This window comes from Polypterus senegalus, chromosome 7, assembly GCF_016835505.1.
Source record: "Polypterus senegalus isolate Bchr_013 chromosome 7, ASM1683550v1, whole genome shotgun sequence".
NCBI classification, from domain to species: Eukaryota; Metazoa; Chordata; class Cladistia; order Polypteriformes; family Polypteridae; genus Polypterus; species Polypterus senegalus.
Genome location: NC_053160.1, coordinates 65,160,324 through 65,183,974, shown reverse-complemented (window position 1 = coordinate 65,183,974; position 23,651 = coordinate 65,160,324). Strand labels below are relative to the sequence as shown.

At 34.8% G+C, this 23,651-nt stretch overlaps 1 protein-coding gene across 2 annotated transcripts in view; it reads right to left on the bottom strand.

Moving 5' to 3' along the window:
- slc38a9 (solute carrier family 38 member 9) overlaps positions 1–23,651 on the bottom strand; it is a 65,907-nt gene that overhangs the window by 41,205 nt on the left and 1,051 nt on the right. For both annotated transcript variants that reach the window (XM_039758764.1, XM_039758765.1), the window contains exons 2-3: positions 14,759–14,849; positions 13,281–13,442 (exon numbers count right to left, since the gene is read on the bottom strand). In XM_039758764.1, the coding sequence (XP_039614698.1) occupies positions 13,281–13,384 (104 nt within the window). In that variant the 5' untranslated portion in view covers positions 13,385–13,442; positions 14,759–14,849. The remainder of the gene's footprint in view (positions 1–13,280; positions 13,443–14,758; positions 14,850–23,651) is intronic.

Here is a 23,651-nt window from a genome sequence, read left to right as displayed (position 1 = left end):
TTTTATACTAGCACTATCTGTGACTAGAACCAAAGAGAAGCATGTTGTTAAGCGACATTATTTTGAAACCACAGCCGCTGCCAGAGTTTCTAATATAATTAATAGTCAGCCTGAATTCACTAACTTTTCAAATGCAGGCATTAATGTAAATAATATGGTTGGGCATTTCAATGCGAAGATATGGGTTACGGTACACCTGGCAGCACCAAAAAACATGTAAAGAACTCATCCACGGTTGTAGTACCGTGGAAACCTGAAACAGTCTGCAAACTTAAAAGGGAGTGCTGTAGGGAAGAATGTCAATGGAGAAAGACTAAACTAACAGTCCATTATGAAATGCTAAAGGCTCATATAGCTAAATATAACTTTGCAGTTTGTCTAGAGAGAGAGCCTTACTTTTCTAAAATCATCAATACCAGTGCACTCAATCCAAAAGTGTTATTTTCAAACATTGATTGCCTTTTAAACCTAGCTCCATTAGCACAGAAAGCATCAGAAGCTAAAAGTGAAGATTTTGCAGTATATTTTAAAGAAAACATAAATAACATTGGACTTACTATAAAAACAACTTAACAAACATTTTTTGACGCTCAACAAGCTCAGAATTGTGAACTAAGCAGTTCACTGAAATTAGTTTATATGAACTTCATAAAATGACTCAACTAAAACAGTCCACTTGTGTATTAGACCCTGTTCCTAAAAGCTTCTTTCACAATAGAATTACCAGAGCCTATGAAAAAACTCGTAAATCCGTCCCACCTTAAATCGCTTCTTAAAATCGTTCACAGTTCTCCACCAGCGTCTTTTGTCATCTAAATGTGCTGATAAAAATCAGGCTGCAAGTATCCGGCTATTCCATCCCCCCACCAATTTAGAATGTGCACGGACTTCTCTCAACTCATGCCTTGATTGAGTATCTGGGAGTGAAGTGGAGTTTTAGAGTGGAAATAATAGATCGTTATTTGGAACACACGCATTTCATGTCTGTTCCGTTCCTACAGTAATCTGTGTAAACACATTGTTAAAACAGAAACGTTTTTTATATTCTAGTAGTAGATGACAAAATGTAGGCATAAACTATATAATGTATGAAGCCTGAAGTCCAAATATCAAAAGAAATATTTTCACAGAAGGTACAAATCTAACACAACAACTGCGCTTTTATTCAAAAATATAACTGCAGAAACAAAAAGCTGCCTTAACATGCGACTTTGACAATTGTTCATTATGACTTCCTCCGTGGCGCAATTGACTCAGCTACCGACTGGGAATCAAAAGGTTGCGAGTTCGATCCTGCACCTCTCCGTTTTGAAAAGTAAATTGCTCTTAGTCTTACTATTTTAGAATAAAAACATACATTTGATTTCAGTCTGTAACAGCCAGTGTAATTCATGATACTTGTAAAGGTTAGCTTTTTTTTTTTTTAGTCAGTTTTATTATCTCGGCCGCGTTCACGAGCCCAAACACACCCCAACCCCGCATCTGATACTGCTGTTTTCACATAGACGCACTGTGACAGAGGTAAACTCGGCTCCCTTTTACATCGGAGCAAGAATGGACATACCATTGCTTGCATACTAAAATGTCAGCAGGCACTTTTCGTGGCATTACACACAGTTTTGAGCATGCCCTCTGCACACTACTTGTGACTTTAGGCTTTAGGAAGCAAGTAAATAAATAAAGGTAAATCGTGTCATAAAATGAATTCTTCAAAACGTCACATATATTTGTCTCTTTCTTTTTTTAAAATGTGCGTTGATCACCGCCAGCATATTGTAGCATACAGCATCTGGCTACCTGCATGTTCTTGTGTGCACTGAATAAGAGACAAATATACAGTCTGACTGAGAGAATCAGACTGAAAAAAGCAAACATTTAGAAATGCCATACTTTTACAGCTGATCAGACGCTGTCTGTTTTCAAATAATATTGCATTTGTGCGATAATTTTTTCACATATATTGTCTCTTTCTTTCAGGTGTGTAATAGAAACCACAGCATAGAGAGAAATGCAATATTATTTGAAAACGAGCAGCGTTAATTATTTGGCATGGACATGCTCAAAAAAATACATGTGTAATGCCACAAAAAGTGCATGCAGACATGTCCGTGCCAAATAAATAACATTCGACGTTTTGAAGAATTCATTTTATGACACGATTTACCTTTATTTATTTATTTACTTACTTCCTAAAGCCTAAAGTCACAAGTAGTGTGCAGAGGGCATGCTCAAAACTGTGTGTAATGCCACGAAAAGTGCCTGCTGACACTTTAGTATGCAAGCAATGGTATGTGCAATTAGTATGCAAGCAATGGTATGTGCATTCTTGCTCCGATGTAAAAGGGAGCCGAGTTTACCTCTGTCACAGCGCGTCTATGTGAAAACAGCAGTATCAGTTGTGGGGGTGGGGTGTGTTTGGGCTCGTGAACGCGGCCGAGATAATAAAACTGACTTAAAAAAAAAAAAAAAAAAGCTAACCTTTACAAGTATCATAAATTACACTGGCTGTTACAGACTGAAATCAAATTTATGTTTTTATTCTAAAATAGTAAGACTAAGAAGAGTTTACTCCTCAAAACAAAGAGGTGCAGGATCGAACTTGCGACCTTTTCATTCCCAGTCGGTAGCCGAGTCAATTACGCCACGGAGGAAGTCATAATGAAAAATTGTCAAAGTTGCATGTTAAGGCAGCTTTTTGTTTCTGCAGTTATATTTTTGAATAAAAGCGCAATTGTTGTGTTAGATTTGTACCTTCTGTGAAAATATTTCTTTTGATATTTGGACTTCAGGCTTCATACATTATATAGTTTATGCCTACATTTTGTCATCTACTACTAGAATATAAAAACGTTTCTGTTTTAACAATGTGTTTACACAGATTACTGTAGAAATGGAACAGACATGAAATGCATGTGTTCCAAACAACGATCTATTATTTCCACTCTAAAACTCCACTTCACTCCCAGAAAATCAATCAAGGCATGAGCTGGGAGAAGTCATGTGTCATGCATGTGCACGTTCTAAGTTGGTGGGGGATGGAATAGCCGGCTACTTGCAGCCTGATTTTTATCAGCACATTTGGATGACAAAAGACGCTGGTGGAGAGATGTGAACGATTTTAAGAAGCGATTTAAGGTGGGACGGATTTACGAGTTTTTTCGTAGGCTCTGGTAATTCTAGTGTTAAAGAAGTTTCTGATCTACTTGTCAACAATGTTCTTGACATAGTAAATTGCTCATTAAATTCTGGCATTTTCCGAGATTCTTTCAAAACTGTTGTAATTAACCCTCTGCTCAAGAAAATTAACCTTGATTGCTCCGTCTTAGACAATTATGGGCCAATCTCCAATTTGCCTTTTCTTAGTAAAATTCTAGAAAAAGCAGTTTTTGGCAGTTAAGTGATTAATAGAATACAAATGTTATTTTTTCATAAGTATCAGTCAGGTTTTAGATTAAATCATAATACTAAAACAGTTCTAGTGCAATTAGAAAATGGTTTACAAATTACTGTAGGTACAAATAACAGATCTGTACTTGTTCTGTTGGACTTGAGAGCAGCATTCGACACTATAGATCATGATATTCTTATAAACTGGAATAGCCAGAGGGTAAGGGCTTTTGGATACTGCCTTAGGCTGGTTTTAATCATATATAACTAAAAGGAAATTCTTTGTCAGTTATGGCGATTGTGCATCAAAAATAAATGATATTCTATACAGTGTACAGCAGGGATCAGTTTTGGTAACATTATTACTTTCACTCTACATGCTTCAGAATATAATGTGAATTACTATATCAATGATGATGACGACACACAGTTCTATTTACCGATTGCACCTGATGACCCAGAGGCTCTAAACCTTTTAATCCAGTGCTTTACTAGTAATAACAGAATGGATGGATATGCATTTCCTTAAATTATTTTTTTTTTTGGATTTTACTGATTTTATTAAAATCAAATAACATTCCAAACAAATAAGTCAGGTTTTGCAAAAATAGGTTCAAAACAAATCTGTTTTGAATTTCCTTAAATTAAACAAGGAAAGAACAGAAGTGTTAGTTATTGGCAGCAATACTGTAAAAGAGAGAATCTTAGAAACAAAATGAATCATCTGACCCCGCGAATAAAAGTAGAGGTCAAGGATTTACGTTAATTGTTATTATTGACTTTGATCGCATATTAATAATACAGTATGTCACGCTTGGGTCACAGATTTGCACAGAGACACAGGAGGTCGTAGAAACAAGAAGGATTTTTATTCAAACACTGCAAACACATGAGCTTAAACGTGCTCCATGACAAGTCAGAGATGACAGTTCCGCTAGGAGCAGAAAGAGAGATAAAAGCAAACAATCAATTCCAAAACTGACAGGTGCTCCGCAAAGCTCGGCGGAGTACCGCGCAAGGCTTGTATTACGCATTATAGTGCAAGGATAAGGAGCAATGTGAGGGTAGTCAGTGTTTCAGGGTTTGTGGTTTTCCCAGGGGCGTCTGTCTCTATTTGGGGTGCGATCAGCCCTCCAGCTCACAAGTATTATTAAGACTGCTTTCTTCCATTTAAGGAACATTGCAAGGGTGTTGATCTCATAACATTTAAAGATGCCGAAAAATGAATACATGCGTTTGTATTTAGCTGACTAGATTACTGCAATGCTCTCTTATCAGGATTAACTAAAAAGAATGTTAATCCACTACAGCTTGTCCAGAATGCAGCAGCAAGAATTTTAAGCAAAAGGAAAATATATGAGTGTATATCCCCAATTCTTATATCTTTACATTGGCCGCAAGAGTCATTTAGAATGGATTTTAAAATACTTCTACTTGTACACAAGGCTTTAAACAATCTTGCCCCTACCAACATCTCAGAATGCCTGTTTCCTTATGTACCAAATCAGAGTCTTAGATCTGTAAATTCTGGTTTGCTCGTTATCATACATCCAAGCACGAAAGGACTGGTGAGGCAGCTTTCTGATTTTATGAACCTAAAATTTGGAATAAATAACCAATACAAATGCACCAGGCTAAATCTGTGGAACTTTTCAAAAAATGTGTAAAACCCCATTTTTTAGTCTGGCTTTCTAGTAATTATATCATTATATAGTGATTATAAGTTTAGCTCTTTGATGCCTTAATAAGTAACTAGCAGTACTAGGGTGTTGTACCGTGTTAGCCGTTATGAATGTAGAGAAAAGTCAAGCAAAATGACACCTTTCATTGGCTAACTAAAAAGATTACAATATGCAAGCTTTCAAGGCAACTCAGGCCCCTTCTTCAGGCAAGATGTAATACAGAAACTGGAGTCACCTGTGTTTATATACACCCTAGGACAAGAAACAACATTGGTAAATCTTTAAGTGAGAAATCTTAAATGTAAAACATTGATAGACTCCTTCAGGCTAGGGTTCATTTAACAAGACAGAAGAACAATGTATGGTCAAGATCTTTGGATAAGATAACCGTCCAACACACTCTTTAGAAGTTTCAAATGAGTTTTTCAATATAATGTGGGTCTGTAGTCAGGTTGTCTGTGTCAGTCTGAGAGATGCAAACAATCCTCATACCCGGCCATAAAATTCTTGTCTCTATTCAAACCATGTTGCAATGTGTTAAATTTTAGCATGAGTTTAATTTCCCATTCTTTACTCTTTTGTTGTGTTCTGAAGTTGCCCATAAGCAATGTGAAGTCTCTCTCACAGTGTCCATTGCTGTTGAAGTGGGCCGCTACAGGAACATCTGTGTTGCCACGTTTAATGTGGAACCTGTGTAAATTCATTCTCTGACAGAGTGTTTGTTCAGTTTCTCCCACATGGAGTACAGTGTCTGGACATTTCATGCAGAGAATTAGGTAGAGACCACATTTAATGATCTGCAGGAAAATTATTCCTTTATGTGATGTTCTAGTCGGCAGTGTGGTATAACTATACGGTCTGTATTAGAAATGTGGGCATACGTTTTACACGTGCCATTTTCTGTTGGTTCACTTAGGGAGCTTTGGACAATTAGTTGCTGAAGGTTTGGTGGTTGTCTGTATGCCAGGAGGGGAGGTTCAGGAAATACATTTTTCAGAGTTTGGTCATTATTCAGCATTGGCTGAAGTTCTTTTATAATTTTTCGAAGCATTAATCCATTTTTTTTTTTTTTTTTGTACGTTTTTTGTCTCCCATCCTGTGTTGTGGTGATATGGCTACCCATGCATGCTCAAAGTGCTCTATTCTGCAGTCGCCTGGGGTACTGGAGGAAATGAGGAGGACCTGGAAACCTTATTACTGACTGTGCTAACTAGATCAGCTGTGCCCTAGTAGAAGATGGGTGTCCAGCTGACCTAGGTCATTCTGACTTTCATGATACGGAAATTGATTACCATCAGATCTAACTATTTGATTTGCTCAAACAATCACATTCAGAAATCAAGAACTTAATCTACATCATAAATCAACTGAAACTGCTATGGATGGTTTTATTTGCTTTTGTATTTTTTCATTAACTTTGATAACATCAGACTGTTCTTACTCAATGGGTTGCCATGTACATATGTCTAGGTAAAAATGTAGATATACACTGTATATATATATTTTTATATATATTAATTACATCTGGTTGTTCTATTGCAACATTAATGTATACATATTTTAATTAGAAAACCTTTTTCTGACGAAGGTTTGTTTTGAACTTTAGAGGATTAAATTTTCTTTCACAATACCTGGTTGATTTTGTATATAGTATACTTACATTTATTAGAAATTATCATAGCATTAATTAATGATAATAATCCAAGTAAATGTGGTATATTTTTGTTTTTATTGACTAATCTGTGGAAAGCACCTTGAGTTGCATGTAAATGTATGACAAGGTGCTATATAAAGTACTGTAGTTATTATTATTATAATGTCCATGACACAGCATAATCAATGGTTCTTTCAATTATTGCAAGTCATCCAGATCCTGAATAGCATAGTATCCCCTCAACATCACACCACCACCACATTTAACTATTGCTAGGTTTTCTTTACATAGAACATTTTCCCAAAAGGCCTGGGAATCAACCTGGTGGCATCTGGCAAATGAAGAAAGTATTTATGTTCTTCTTGATCAGCACTGATTTCCACCCTCCAACTCTACCACCAAAGCACTTTTTTACTGAATGTTTGTTTGATTGTGGAGTTTTAATTAACTAATCTTTTCAGAAGCAATAGAAATTTGAACTCAGAATTTTTTTTTCTTGGTATGGTCTTTTGTGTCCTCCTGGAAGATTTTATCCTGAAATCCTGGGGTAGTTTTGTAAGGCTGGTCACTGCTTAGAAGATTCACAACTGCTTCAAGCATTTTCCATTTAGGGACTATGACTTTCACTGTAGCTTGGTGGAGTCCCACAGCAATAGAAATGGCTTTGGAGCCCTTTCCAGACGGTTGAATCTCAACAACCTTTTCGTATGATTTCTTGAGGAAGGTATTATAGATTGCTCTTTGAGCTGGGAACTTTACTCTGATGGCAAGTGTAAAAAGAAGTGAGATTTATATTGAACCGTGTTGTGTGTAATCAAACCTAGCTGTATTTTATCAGTCGAAACCAATAATCGGTTACATGAGTTAATATAACTAGGTGCAATTGCTTTCTCCTTCACACACTACTAATTGGTGTTACAAAAGCAAGTGAAAAAACATGCAGTTTGGTCACTCAGGTGCCCTTTATGTAATACTAGATTTTGCCAAAGACTTGAAAAGGTTCAGCTTCAAAAAATGACAATAGAGGAAATCAGGAAGGGGCAAATATCTGCAGCAATCACCCACCTCTAAATTTTTTAACTTAAGTTAAACACAATATGTGATGGATTCTCCAGTTTTTGTTAGAAAAGTAATTTGCCCATACAATTTTGCTATGCAGCTTTATGAAATGACTCTTCTGTCAAGGTTTATTATTTTGCATATCCCCAAGAATCACTATGTGCCTCACAGTAAAAGAACACTCTACTAATTCTCTTATTCAGGTGCTTAAAGATACACATAAAATGTTAATATAGTGTTCGATTTTGCATTTACTGTCCCCTTTTTGAATAAGAATTAAATAATTACAATGAGTAGTCTACTAGTTTTTTTACATTGGTGTTTTCTAGCCACATGTAATTTTAAGCAGAAAGGTCTCTGCTTAACTCTGTGCATTTGCAGCCATCTCAAACAGGAATACATTCTTCAGTATTGTTCCTGCTGACAACAATGACATAATACTAAAAGACATTACATTTGTAGGAAGTTAGAGCAAGCACATGACCAAAAAAAAGACAGTCAATGGATAATGACAGCAGCATTTCTTGGTTTTACAATGATGAGACATAGCAAGATCAGCATAATTTTTTGGAACAATAGGGTTCTGATAAGCAAAACCAAAACTGCTGACATTCAGTGTAACAAGCAATGTGTTAAGAAACAAGTATAACCATTTTACTCTCTGTAAGGGATAATGAAAATGCTACAATTGGAAAATTCTTTTAAAAGTAAAAATAGTTTTTTCTATAATTAATACTGTACTATATTATTTGAAAGCAAAATTAGAATTTGATTATAAAATTTAAAATATGTTTTTTTACATGTTATCCATGTCTCCTGAAGAAAACAGATCATAAGTAAAACATGTTAAACTAGTTAAGAAAACAACAAAAATGCTAATCATTGGAAAAATGATGAGCACAAGCAGATAGATGGACAAATTACTATAGCAGGTGCAAGAAAAGTAAAAGGAAGCAGGATAGGGAGGATGCGAGCGTGGTACTTTAAGGGTCTTTTAAAAAGTCTGCTGTAAAAAAGTGAGCTAAAAAGAAAAGGACACAGAAGGTGATCACAAAAACAATAATGTTAAAGAGGTATGAAGAGCATCAGCAGCAACTACACAGGTGTGTTAGGAAGCTAATTCATTATGTGTCACAGGAGGCTCGGGGACAGACCCAGCCAGGACGCCTGGAAGGACCGGGAGATGGCATATACGTCCTCTGGGCCACAAGGGGGCAACTGCCCTGGATCGGGAGAGGACCACGGGAAAGGAGCAAGGAGGCTCAAGCCCGTTGATTTTCAAGGCCACCGCCAGGGGGCGCCCCAAGACTCATGGAGCCCGAGAAACGTTCACTTCTGCCACACCCAGGAAGATGGAGGAAGATCGTTCCAGGGATGCCCAGAGTGCTTCCAGGTGCAAGGGCAGCACTTCCGCCACACCAGGAAGTGCTGCCAGAAGGACGTCATCAAGAACCTGGACCACAACCGGGTGGAAATAAAAGGGGCCGCCTCTCTACAATCAGGGAGCTAGAGTCGGGAGTGGGAGCAGGATGAAGCTCCCATGGATAGATGAAAGGCGGCCCATGAACAGTGAGAGAAAGGCCCGGATTAGAGGTGATTACTTCTGGGAGCACTGTGTGCTGTGCAGGACTGTTTTTATTTGTTGTGAATAAACGTGTGTTTTGTATAAAGATGTGGTCTCAGTCTGGTGGCATTCGGGCATGTCTCACACATTTTACTGCTGTACTCCCTGCTGCCACCACTCTTTAGATGTCCATGCCTTTGATAAATTAATTAATAAATATCTTCCATATTAAGGAATTTTCAGCAGCATTGAGAAAAAAAAAGCATGTGAAGAACTCGTTCACAAGTACAAAATAGGTACTTTTTAGGAGATTTGCAAAAAGTCTTCATTTCTGAGCCAAACATGGGGTTAGCTAGGTTTGCTGTAAATTCAAAATTTTAATAAATTGGAAGTTTAAAGTTAGCTGTGGAAAGTGACGATGAATCAAATTGGTGAACAATACTATATATGTGAACCGATTGCCAGGGAAAACCATTACTGACTCTAGAAAAACCAAGAACTTAAAAGAGATGGTGTTCCACATTTCAGTCAGTAACACAAAGTATCAAGAGATAGTCCATTCATAATTACAATGGCAAAGGACCTTGGAGAATGCAAATTAGAAGGAAAAAACAATTCATAAATATTAAATATCTGAAAAAAGAGGGATAAATATAAAATATCTGAAAAGAGGGAAAACTACACTGTAGTAGATTTTACTTATTCTAATACATGTTCTGAAAACTGTAACAAAGCAAAAACTACAAAGAAGACCACAAATAATACTCATCACCTCATACAACCCATATTTGCAAATTCACAATCAGCATCTTTAATGAGAAAGTAATATCTAGGCAGTTTTGAGAGTCAAGCACAGAATTTACTTCCTTCACTAAACTGCAAAACTCTTGTTTTTCCCCTGTAGTAATGAAATAGCTAAATGATTAATTCTCAGTTGCTTTCTATGGTTAAGATTTAAGCGCTCCTATACCAAAAATTATGCTTAACTACATTTCATTCTATGACCTATGCCCATGAAACACTCTTGAGGAGTATCTGCTGTTACATGACATAAAACGTTTATCTGAAAACATCCATAAAAAAATATGACATATTATAAAAATCACACAATGCAGAAATTCTGGGAAAAAATCTCACACAAGTCATTTTCACAACACTACACAAAAAATATACTTCAACAGAAACATCTTAATGTAGTATAACATTTAAGACAAAAAAAGGGGTAAAAACAGTGCAATAGGTAAACACTTTATGCAGGAATTCAAAGGCTACTAGTTTATATTTTGGGAATGAAATATACAGTGCCTATAAAAGGTTTATTAACCACTTGTGTCAGACTTACTTAATCCAGTTCATGGTTACAGGGGCCAGATTCATACACCCATGCTAACTTGTGCAGCAGCCATTTTATAATCACCATTTAAATCTACTGTATACACATTCCTACTGAATGGATTGAACTATTCAGGATAAAAACGGGAGCATTTAATATCTTGTCTATATATATTCTTTATAGTTATCGGTTAACTTACCATGAATTTATCATTCAAGTATAATGTGTATAAATTAAACTTTCACGACTTTGTTTCTAACACTCAACTACTGACTCACCTTTGCTCAGTGTTATTTTTGACTTCCATTTAATCTTTATACCTGTGGTTCACAAACGACTTTTCTACTTTCCAAGCAGATGATAGAGTTAAAGAGATAACTTGTCTGGACAGTGGAATCACCATTCCAAAGTGAAGAATACCACAACAGATGTTTCCTTTGTATTTATCAGAAATACAGTTCTGAAGAAAAAGGGGCTGTGGCAGGAATCATTCATACATCCATACATACTCCAATTTTGGGTCATTCCTAGTTCAAAACCTATCTCCAGCAGGAAAAAGCAATGAACAGGGTTCCAGTCCTTTGCTGTGCCCACTCATGCGCACAAAAACAGGAGAAATTTTTAATTGATAATTCAGCCTGTACTTAGGGAGGTGAGAGGAGAACTGAAGTAAACCCCACAAACACATAGAGACTATGAAAACTCCACAAAAATAAGGACCAAGAGTGAGATAACCCAAGACACTGGATCTGTGTGACAGCAGCATCACCCACTGCAACATTTTGCTCCACATACAAGTGACATTGCCGTGCAAATTAGTGCAATCGACAAATGTTAATGCAGTGTTACAATGTGAATAAAAATTTTTTAAAAATGTGCGTGAGTGTGTGGTAGGAATCTTAATCAATATACTAAATGCCAGAAACATTAAATTTTAACAAATTGTTGAATGGGTCATTTCCTTTCAATGACATATGACACCTTATTTGCCCAGCTTAACCTCATATCACAGAAATTAGCTCAGGATCTTACCTGAGAAGAAGGTAAATAAATGTATGTAGTTATTAATTAACAATAATTATGTAGTAAGTATTAATATCATCATTCCAGACATGCTAATGATCAGTCTTTAAGATATCAAGGAAAGGTCAGGAAACACCATGCAAAAAAGCTCAGCCTTTTGTTATTAAGCCAGAAAAGTAAAACTAATGAAAACGTGGAAGATATCTTACAAATACTAAACCCTAACTTCAATGAAAGGGCACAAAAATACATTAAGGCTTTCTACCTGAACACATTCTTACAGTAGATGTGTGGGATGAAATAGTGGCATCCAGGGAAAAGCCACACAAAGCACATTGAAGAATACAAACAATGCACAGATGATGACTAAATATTTATCAAAATTTCATCTTTAAAAAAGTCTTTTGTTACTATAAATCAGCAACACAGCAAGTTTGGAAATAATGGGGGTTATAACTGTATTAAGATTTAATCATCCACATTACAAATAATTTAATTTAATGTAGAGACATGCAGGTTAGGTGGACTGGCATTGTTAAATTTAGTCTAGTGTGCGCATGTGTTCACCCTGCGATGGGCTGGCACCCTGTCACAATTCTTAACAGTCCTAAATAAAACGAGCTGTTCTTGTAGGTGCTCCACTAAGTTATCTTAGTTACATAGGTTACTATGCCCAATCGTTAGGTAACAAAAGATCTAAGGATTCTTATAGCTGAAGCATAGAAATCAGACAATGAATGTCAAAAGCATTACATATATTATGGATAAGCTTTTATGAGGTACAGGAAATACATATTCACCAGGATATATATATATATAAATGTATAAATATAAAAGTTATATAAAGGCATATTTGAATTAATAGTCATGTAGAAAAATGTTTATGGTATGAGACCAAGGTAGAGCCTTAATTCCAGAACATATGCTGTGTCCAAGCCAACACACCTCATCACTAAAAGAGTACAGTACATATTTGTCAAACATGTTGCTCGCAACATCATGCTGTGGAGCTGCTTCGCTTAAGTGATAGTAAAGACTAGATTCAGGATAGAAGGAAAAAATGCCGATATTGGGAGGGTTTCTTTTTTTGGCGGAACTGTCTAAACTCTGGTGAAAAGTGGAAGTTAAAGAATGTCACTTTCTAAATGACAATTACCTGTATATAAAACACACAACAATCTCAACCAACCAATGGCTATTTGTTTTTCATCATATACAAAATATGTAGACACATAGGATATCCCCTTACAACCTGACTGAGCTTCAACTCTCCTTTAAATCCTGGGAAAAAGCCAGGTGTTCTAAACTGTTAGTGATCTATTCAAACAGACTTACTTACTAATCAAGGTAAAAAACACTTCTACAAAAAAATATTTAACAAGTGCAAACGTGTGCAACCAAGTCCAACCCATTTATACTGTTTTTCTTCCTTAAAAATTACTATTGAAAGGTTATAAAGAGATCCAACATGCTTTGTACAATAAAGGTGAAATTTCAGCTAAGGTATGTAGACTTAATATTCACTGCACATACAGGATGCAATTTAAAATAAAAACCAATGAACAAGCATGCACTTACCGTTTAGATTTAGGGTCAAGAGAATCACATCCATTCCGATCTGCTCCAGCATAGCTCTCATTTGCCCTGTACTGGTCTAGCAGTGGTTTGAAATCACTTTCCATTCTTATATACTTTGGTGAAAACTTAGATTCCAGGAATGTTTCTTTTGATAAACCCAACCTATACAAATGAAGGGGAAAAGTCAATATCTTAATCTTATTAATGATAACAGTCATTACACTGTTAACTGCATAAATGTAGCATTTTGCATAAAATGCTGATATTGTTGATACACCCTGTACACCAGGTTTAATTACAGATGTGTTAAAATAATAATAACTGATCCAAGAAAGAGTCCAAGACAGCATATTATGAAGAAAGTTGAGTTTAACAATGGCATTCTAAAATAAGGAGACATTCTAAAATGCAGTGACACACTAACATTTGAAAGGCAAAAAATGACTCTGGCAGCGACTTTACTTTAAATCTCTCATATGAGACAAAGCTGAAATGTGCATACACTCCAGAAATACCAATAAAGTATAACATAACATACATTACATTTTCAAACCCATCCATGCCAGCACAGTGGTTACTATAAGGCCTGGAGCTATCCCAACAGCATACCAGGAAGTAGTACTGGAAGGGGTGTCGATCCATTGCAGGACAGAATTGGGAATTTCCAATCCACCTAAAAGGCATGTCTTTGGGAGGTGGGAGGAACAGCCAAATACTGGGAAAATGCACAAACTCCACACAAACAAAAATTGGACATGGAATTCAAGCTCAGGACTCTGAATCAATGAGTCAGCATTACTAATTACTGCACAACTCTACTGCCCAGAAATAATAAACATCCAAGTTACATTCCTTATAAACAGCATTGCCACTCCTAACTTATACTATTATCGGTAACTGTACTCCAAAAACAGAGTTAGACCTATTGTTCAGGTCGGTCTCCTCACCTATTAATGTATTAGCAAAATCAATATCATATCGCTATTTGGCAAATCTAAATTGGCCCAATATGATCAAAATGGAGTGTGGGGATGTGCAAATATGAACCAGCTGAGTGGTGTTCCATCCTGGACTGGTTTCTCTGCTGTACTCCATGCTGCCAGGATAGGCTATAGCTCTCCAACCAGTAACTGAAAAAACTGAATGGATTATAAGATAGTATTTAAAAATACAAATAGTAAACAAAACTCATTACCCACTTCTGCTGATATGAATGTCATAAAGAATATAATGCTGATTTTTAAAACTTAAAATTGTATATATTCCTCACAGCTTGACTGGTACTGCCAAGTATAGCAGATGTGAAACCTAACTGTATCTTAAAAACATAAATAAGTGGTTCTTATACTGAAAGGTGCAGTTTTTTGTGTGTAAAATACCTCTTTGAACATCAAGTTTCATTTCACGTAAATTTTTCATCCGTCTTACGTAAACAAAGGTAATCAAAATATATACTATACATGCAATGTAAAACTTACCATTTTTCTATTGTCCCTTAGAAACTGGTAGTAGGTCATTAGTAATCGATTTCTGTGAAGAAGACTGTTACCTCCACTTTTCCAATACAACCTTAAAAAAAGTAGAGTAACCAAAACAAAATAAATAAAGTTGATGTAATAGTAATAAACTAAACAAGAACATTGGAACATTCTCACCTGCTTTAAATCAACTCTACAAGTTGCTTTTGTAGGTTCTATTGATTTTTAAAAATTTAACATTAAGGATGAAAACTGAAAAATTTTAAATATTATTATCTTCATATCATAAGATTTCCATTGTCTTCAGTATTCTAAACAAGAAAGTACAGTTAATATTTTAACTTGAATTCAATTCCTACCAGGTCCACTTCAGGAGCACTCAAATTTGAAAATTAATAATAAGAAGGAACTGCATTGTTTGATGAAAATAAGTGTTCCGTTGTCCTCTTTACTCCAATCAAATATGAACTTTTTATCTGCTGAATTTATATATAGATAGATAGATATATATATATATATATATATATATATATATATATATATATATATATATATATATATATATATATATATATATATATATATATATATATATATATATATATATATATATATATATATATATATATATAGAGATATATATATATATATATATATATATATAGAGATATATATATATATATATATATATATAGAGATATATATATATATATATATATATATATAGAGATATATATATATATATATATATATATAGATATATATATATATATATATATATATATATATAGATATATATATATATATATATATATATATATATATATATATATATATATATATATATATATATATATAGAGATATATATATATATATATATATATATATATATATATATATATATATATATATATATATATATATATATATATATATATAGAATATATATATATATATATATATATATATATATATATATATATATATATATATATATATATATATATATATATATATATATATATATATATATATATATATATATATATATATATATATATATATATATATATATATATATATATATATATATATATATATATATATATATATATATATATATATATATATATATATATATATATAGATATATATATAGATATATATATATATATATATATATATATATATATATATATATATATATATATATATATATATATGCGCGCACATATATAAAAACATACACCTTTTTTAACTTAACCCCTCAGCTCCTTTCCTCTAAACCATAAACCCACAATGTTTTAGGTAACATGGGACTTTATGTTTATTTACTTACATGCACAGAGGCAGTTTCTGCAGATATTCATATTAACATTACTTATGTGCAAAACTGAGTCTTTTCCCCCCCAAGAAGTTTTTTTTTTTCTGATACTGGCATCACATTAGTTGTTGTTTCCCCATTTCCACCTAGTCTGTTTCATATCCTATTGCAAGACTTGCATTTAAGTAGCCCTTTGTTTCTTTAAATAAATTTCTATTGCTATTTTAATTTCTTGTTTCCATATTATTGTGCAGTTTGCTCCCCTATATAAAACACTAGCAAAATACCCGCGCTTCGCAGCAGCAAAGTACTGCCTTAAAAGTTTTATTAAGAAGAAATGTAAATCTTTTTAAACTGAAGGAAAATATACCAATAATTATTTGTTAAGGATCTCTTTGTATACCACATTGTGAGTTCGGCCCTCCGGTTGTAATATGACCAAGCTTTGCGCTGAGCTTTCTCTTAAGCATGCAACGTACAGTTGGCCATGTGAACAGTAATCTTGTTTCAAATCTCACAGCTTGGATTGCTGCTGTCATAATCGGTTTGAGTTTAATGGTTTGTTTCAATTACCACAGTATTTGTAGGACTTGTGTCATTCGACATCTGTCAAGCGCTGTAAGTATACAACCAGTTTCATCGATGACTTCACATCCAGCTTTTGAGAGTTTAAACATTCATAAACATCAAAGTGTCCACTACTGAAATTGTCACCTGTGAATCTAAGATGTTTAAGAGGCATTGGCGGTTGTCCAAAGGTGTAAAATATTTGGCCATTTCGGTACACTTGAAAGCGACAACCGAACAATTCAGTGGCAGCCATCGACTCAAATGCAGATGCATAGGTGAAGGGCTTAAGCATTTCATTCTTAAAGTGCCCCTGTGTAGAATAATTATCTCCTGTACCGTCATCAGTCCACACCTTGAACCTGTCCCAGTCATTCAATACATAAGACACAAAGTTCCTCCGGATAGCAAGAGTGAGCCTGATATGGCTGTGCAATATGTAACAAAGAGAATGGAAAAGGTAGGTGCCATCTCCGGGCATGGAAACCACTCGGTAAGTGACAGTTCTTTGATCGATGGTGATTACCTCGATAGACATGTTAATGGGGGTACGGTTGGAATGATAAAGGAATTGGATACCTGAACAATGTAAAGTAAGTCTAAAATACCTACACAATAACTATAATTGTAATAAACAAATAATAAAACAGCGGAGAAGCCGTGGATTAAACAAAAAGGATGTAGTTATCAGCAGGGAGACGTGAATCCCGTGGCGAAGCAAGGAAGGGAATGTAGAGACTGGAGCAACGGACGGCCTTATATAGGCAGGCAGCCAACAACGTGGGAGGCGTTGGGATAAAGGACCCAATGCCGCCTCACATGGTGACCAAGCTGCACGCTAAGGACGTATATATGTACGTAAGTAGGATTTAGTTAGCGTTGGGAACCCGTGTACCAAATTTCTTGAAGATGGGCCCATAAGTAACAAAGACTGTTGAAAAGTTCAATATGGCGGCCGACAGTGGCATCATACCACCGAAATAAGTACGTACATTGGTTTCGGTTAGTGCAGGGAAGCCGCCTACCAAATTTCGAGAAGATGGGGCCATAAATAAGAAAGTTCAACATGGCGGACGTTGCTGACCGTTATGACCGTTACGCGTAGAATTTCGAAATGAAACCTGATTAACTTTTGTAAGTAAGCTGTAAGGAATGAGCCTGCCAAATTTCAGCCTTCTACCTATACAGGAATTTGGAGAATTAGTGATGTTGGAAAATTCAATATGGCGGCTGACAGTGGCATCATACCATCGAAATAAGTATGTACATCGGTTTTGGTTAGCGCAGGGAAGCCACCTACCAAATTTCGTGAAGATGGGGTCAGCCTTCTACCTACATGGGAAGTTTGAAAATTGGTGACGTTGGAAAGTTCAATATGGCGGCCGACAGTGGCGCCATACCATCGAAATAAGTACGTACATCGGTTTCGGTTAACGCAGGAAGCAGCCTACCAAATTTCGTGAAGATGGGACCATAAATAAGAAAGTTCGACATGGCGGACATTGTCGACCGTTATGACCGTTACGTGTAGAATTTCGAAATGAAACCTGCTTAACTTTTTTAAGTAAACTGTAAGGAATGAGCCTGCCAAATTTCAGCTTTCTACCTGCAAGTTGGAGAATTAGTGATGAGTCAGTCAGTCAGTGAGGGCTTTGCCTTTTATTATTATTATAGATGAAGCACATCGATAGGAAAGAAATATATATTCAAAATAATTGATCACTGATAAGTTCAGAATGTCATTAATGTTACATGTACAGTAAAAATCCTACTGCGATTTGCTGTTACTGTTACATTATTTAATGTTACTTTTGCATTTTTAAGCTCAATTTTTTGATCCGAGGACAACACTTTTCATAACTCCTTGGATTCAATGTTCTAATACAACACCCTTGATTGGTATAATCTACTTTTTCATTTTTCTAATATTTAAGAGTTGCTAAAACAACATGGAAAGGTCATCACCATTCCAACAATTACAAAGGATTTACTTTAATTACTATTCAAAAGATCAGAAATCTAAAATGAAAGAGATAATATGGTCTCACAAGTTCAACTTTAGGGGTTTAGAAACCAGACTCTGTGAACAGTCAAGTGGGAACCATAATCCTAAATTAAAATCTGCATAAAATTGGAACAGAAAAAAGAAAAACATGCATACACTGACAGTATTAGTATTTTTTCTCAACCAGAAAATTACCACATGAATAAAATTACTCACTTGTGAAAAAAATAAAGCCATATTTGTAAAATTACTGACAGGATTATGTGTTTCAGTGACTTCCAATTACACACATTATAGAAGTATTTTGAAGCTGCCTTTAAAGTCTCAGGAAAATTAAGTACTAGCAACCGAACCAACATATTGTAAACTGCAGTAACCATATAAACATTTGGACCCACAATGACCACCAATGTACTTTTCAAAGTTTAAAATTATTTGGACTTCACCAGCAGGCTAAGAAGTCCTAAATAATTTCTGATAAGGTATCCATGTATTGTTTATTAAAGGAAAATTCAAGAATAATGGATGACCATCACAAAGTTTTTGCAGCATATGTTGGTGTGTAAAATATGTTTTCATTATTGTGTCTTTTCAACAGGAAACACCTATAGTATGGTGTGGACTGGAATTATGTTAGTATCCTTTTCCCAGACACAGATTCATCCCTTGGCAGAGAGTAAGCTTTTTGGGCTGAATGGCATATTCTTGTCACAATTGTTCCATCGCAAGCCCTACTGATGTACACACCAAAACTTTAACTACTATAGAATGGCCGGTTTACCTAACAAGTAAGCCTGTGGGATGCGGGCTAAAATTTAAGTATTTCACAGACATCGACAATCCATACATAATTTGAACATGCAGCCTCCATATAGACTGAAAGTGTGTACAACATTACTAAGCACTAGGCCAAAATACCACCTGGTTTAAAACACAGTAAAACAAAAAGAAAAAAAATGCTATGCTACCAAACTGGATAACACCTTCCAGCACATTTCCACTAAAAAAGTGAGTTAATCAACAGGGAACCATATATATGACAAATGCACCTTAATGTTAAGTGGAACATGAGTCCATTAAGATTAACTAACAACAAACCCACATGGTTCCTGTAGTACAAAAGCAGATTATAGAACATTAGGTCAGTTTTCATGAGAACAAACCATTCCACTCAAAGTATTTTCCAATCTTATTCACCTAATTTCTCCAAAATAACTGAGTTTTGAAGGTCTTTAAATTCCTACTCTCTAATACACTACTTGGCATTTTATTCTATGTGTCAACAGTGCCATTTGATGCAGATGCAAGACTAGGATATCAAGTATGCCCTATGGAAGAACTTATCATAGAGAGCAAAAAAGCTAAAGGAACTATCAGCAGTGGAAGGCAACGACACAGACACCAGCATTTTTTAACTACTTCTCAAAGATTATACGGTACGAAAGATGTGATTCTAACACTGGGGTAGTATTATCTCCAAAATCATCATCTTTAGACAAAATTCCATTTGTATGTGGCCACTAAATGCAAGTATCAGTAATTTTTGTCTGGCCACCCAGCCCTTTCCACTCAGTAATACTACTTTGTGAGGAATACTTTAAAGCTACAGATAAACAGCCTGTAGCAACTATCAGGATTGCCCTTTGTGGCGATTTTGAAACTTTTATACGTAAAAATCAAATATAGAAATGGATCAAATAAAACACTTTAACATGGCAAAGTGATGTACATTTTATTCAATTAACACAATTTTTCAAATCTCAATGACCTAACACTAAAATTGCCAAAATGCAAATCCATAATTTGTTTTTTTTCTCCCATCTCCGCTGTGTCTTTATTTCTTTCACAAGTGTAATTCCAATTCATCCTAAGTGCAACACAGGTATACATGTGTGTTCAGGTCATCACAACTAGAACAAAATAAAACAAGATAAGGAAGCACCAGTATGCAAATTTCCCATGTTTATATGTACATCCTTTATCAAGACTCCTTTTTTAATATCTGTTATTTTCTGCCCTGTGCAGCTTTAAACTTTGATTTGCCAAATTCAAATAACATATCCTCTACATAAAAAAAATCAAAAACACACATAAAAAACAAACATTCTTTAGTAACTCTAATTTCAAATGTTGGAAAAAAATCCTTCAAACAAGAAATCTCATCATTGTGAAATGTAATTAGAACTCACAACATCCACACAGATTGAAAAAAACAGGAGTTTTCCTAACAAGGCACAACTTTGCAAAGTTACATTCTTATCTTAAAAAAAGCCATGAACTAAAGAAGAAAAATCTTTGGGAGTTTAGTATCTTACATACTAAACTTTTTTGTGTCATACCTCTATAATTTATTGCAGTTACTTAGGCAGCCATCATGTCTTTTTTTACGTTCTCCTATCAGATAGCTCATCACACTCAGCACATAATTGAGCAATGATTTTTTGATGAAAGATACACAATGTTTGCTCCACAAAAATATATTTTGAAATAAAGTTTCGACAGTTGAATGTATAGTCCTCTGTCTACTTGGTGCTCAGCTAGAAATTAAAAGGCAATGCAGTGATAAATGCTGGCTTGTGAACCACCTTTGCAAAGTTTGCCTGTTGTCCCAAAGATCACGTCTTTTTCTTGGTACCCTTGATATCTTTCATACTCAAAAGACATATTGGTTAGGCTAGCTGACAACTCTAAGTTGCCAGGAAAGAGCAAGCGTAGGTTTCTGCACAAGCATTCCCTAAAATGGCATGACATCCCATCCACAGTGGGTTTGTTACCCAAGACACTACCAGGATAGAAAGACAGTTTACTTTTGCTAATATGGACTTGAAACAGATCACACTTCATGAAAACAGTGTCACACATGCACTTTTCATTTTTTTAATTTGAAGCTGGAAACCTCATGAAGTAGCTAACCACAAGAAGAAGAAAAAAATACCACAGTGACTCAGACATGAGATTTCAAAGGGTACTCCAACTCCCTCACTACCAAACAGGCCTCACTGCCTAATGAAACACAGAATGGAAAAACTAACAAATCAAAATTTTGTAATTCAGGAAACTAAATTCAACATTTGCAATATGTTACTTTCATACATCTTCTAAATATGTTCAAAGTAAAAACATTTAAGGCAAAATGAAAACATTATTATCTGCTAATTAAAGCAGTGTTAATATTTTAATGTGCAATAGAGAACAATATAATTCAACCTTAGAAAAGACATAACACTTTCATCACAATAATTGTAATACATTTATTCAATGGATCATTGATATTGAATGTTTTTACTTTCCAAAAGACAGAACATTACTGTTGAGCTTTTTCTTTTAAATAATAGCTTCTATGCCTAGCTCACACTTGAACATACTTTCTTGGTTGTTCCAAGATTTTTTAATCCATCCACCTATTATTTATAATGTTCTCTCATCCCTACTTGTATCAGGCACAACCAACAATTTCCAGTCACAGCTTTGGAAGTTGCCAAAGTTCCTGAGTGTTTACCAGAGTGCAGGATGAATCAAGTAACAGGATACTGTGAAAACCTGATCCATATGGGGATATGCAGGCTCCCCATAAACTCTAGGGACTATACCACAGCGCTTGTTCGTAGTCATATTTGATTGGAGGATACAAGTGACATACTAGTAGTAATTTTTCAAGACATTATCCTTAAGTGAAGATTAAAAGGCCTGAGGGACAAAAATTAAGAAAAGCTGGTGATCACCAGTTTCAGAAAAGTATTTTAATACTCTCTTAAGGTTAATAAAGACTTTCATTTGGTTGGATATAATCAACAACCTGAAGTAACAGTTAATTGCCGTAAAGTAGTTTAAAGGGAAAGAAAGAGGGAGAACAAAAAGTTCAACATCAACTTTACAGCTGTTACTTTCAGTTATTCTTTTACAATATTAGTCATCATTAATGTACTGTAACTGCAAAACACCACCACATCATTCTTTTCCTGTTCTCTTTTACTTTTCTAAACATATCAAGGTGCTAAATTAACTAAAAGCAGACTGGTTATCACACAACTTGCTTGAACCTCTATCCTCTTTATGGCCCTGCTTCTTTAGATATTTCTATGCAAAAACGGATTTTCCTAGCATAATCTCCATATAAGCAAAGAAGATTTACTGATACATTCTAATACTGATCAGTAAATCAGAGGACTTTCAGTATCTACCTAAAAAAGACTAACAGGGAAATGTGTAGACTCAGCGAAATAACATATCACCATCCAAAATCATGAGAATAAGAACCAGCAGGAGGACTTGTTTTGCAAGCGAAAACATATTTAAGTCAGACAATTGAGAGATATATCCATAAATGCCAAATCGATTTTTTTGGTATAAAATTGTTTTGTTTTTGTTGTTTTCAAATTAAATTTTCCATTCCAAACATTATAGAAAGCAATATTCCCATCAGACATCTCTACTTTAATTAATGCTGAATTTCCACTCAATTGAAGCTGCCCTAAATAAAATAAATTGTCTTTTAATAAACAGTTACATGTAATGCGCAGGAACTGAACCCAGATTTCTTGTTTGAAAGGCAACCATACCACCATATCATCAAACCAATCTACACACTGCGACTTATTTGTGAATAGATCGCACTGTAATTTTACATAATAGCTGTTGAAAACAAGAAGTGAAAATTACACGTCAAACGCCTGGCTTGTAGTAAGGTGTATCTTACTATGGCTTTGAAAACAAAGCTCTGTATAATAATCAAATAAAAAGTCCAGTTGACAACATTTTACCGAGGCTGTCAGCATACATGTCGATCTTCGTATTTGTTTTAACCTTACCTGGAAAATGCTCCAATGTTATAAACTCATTCCAACTCAATCAACAAATCAAAGGGCACAATGCAGCCGTGACAAGACTAATACTTGCCATTTTAACAAATTCAGCTGCTAATAGTTGTCGGTACAACAAAAAACAGCAAGATCGCCCAGTAATACCAATAACTTTTAATCCGATGTCTTATCTATGT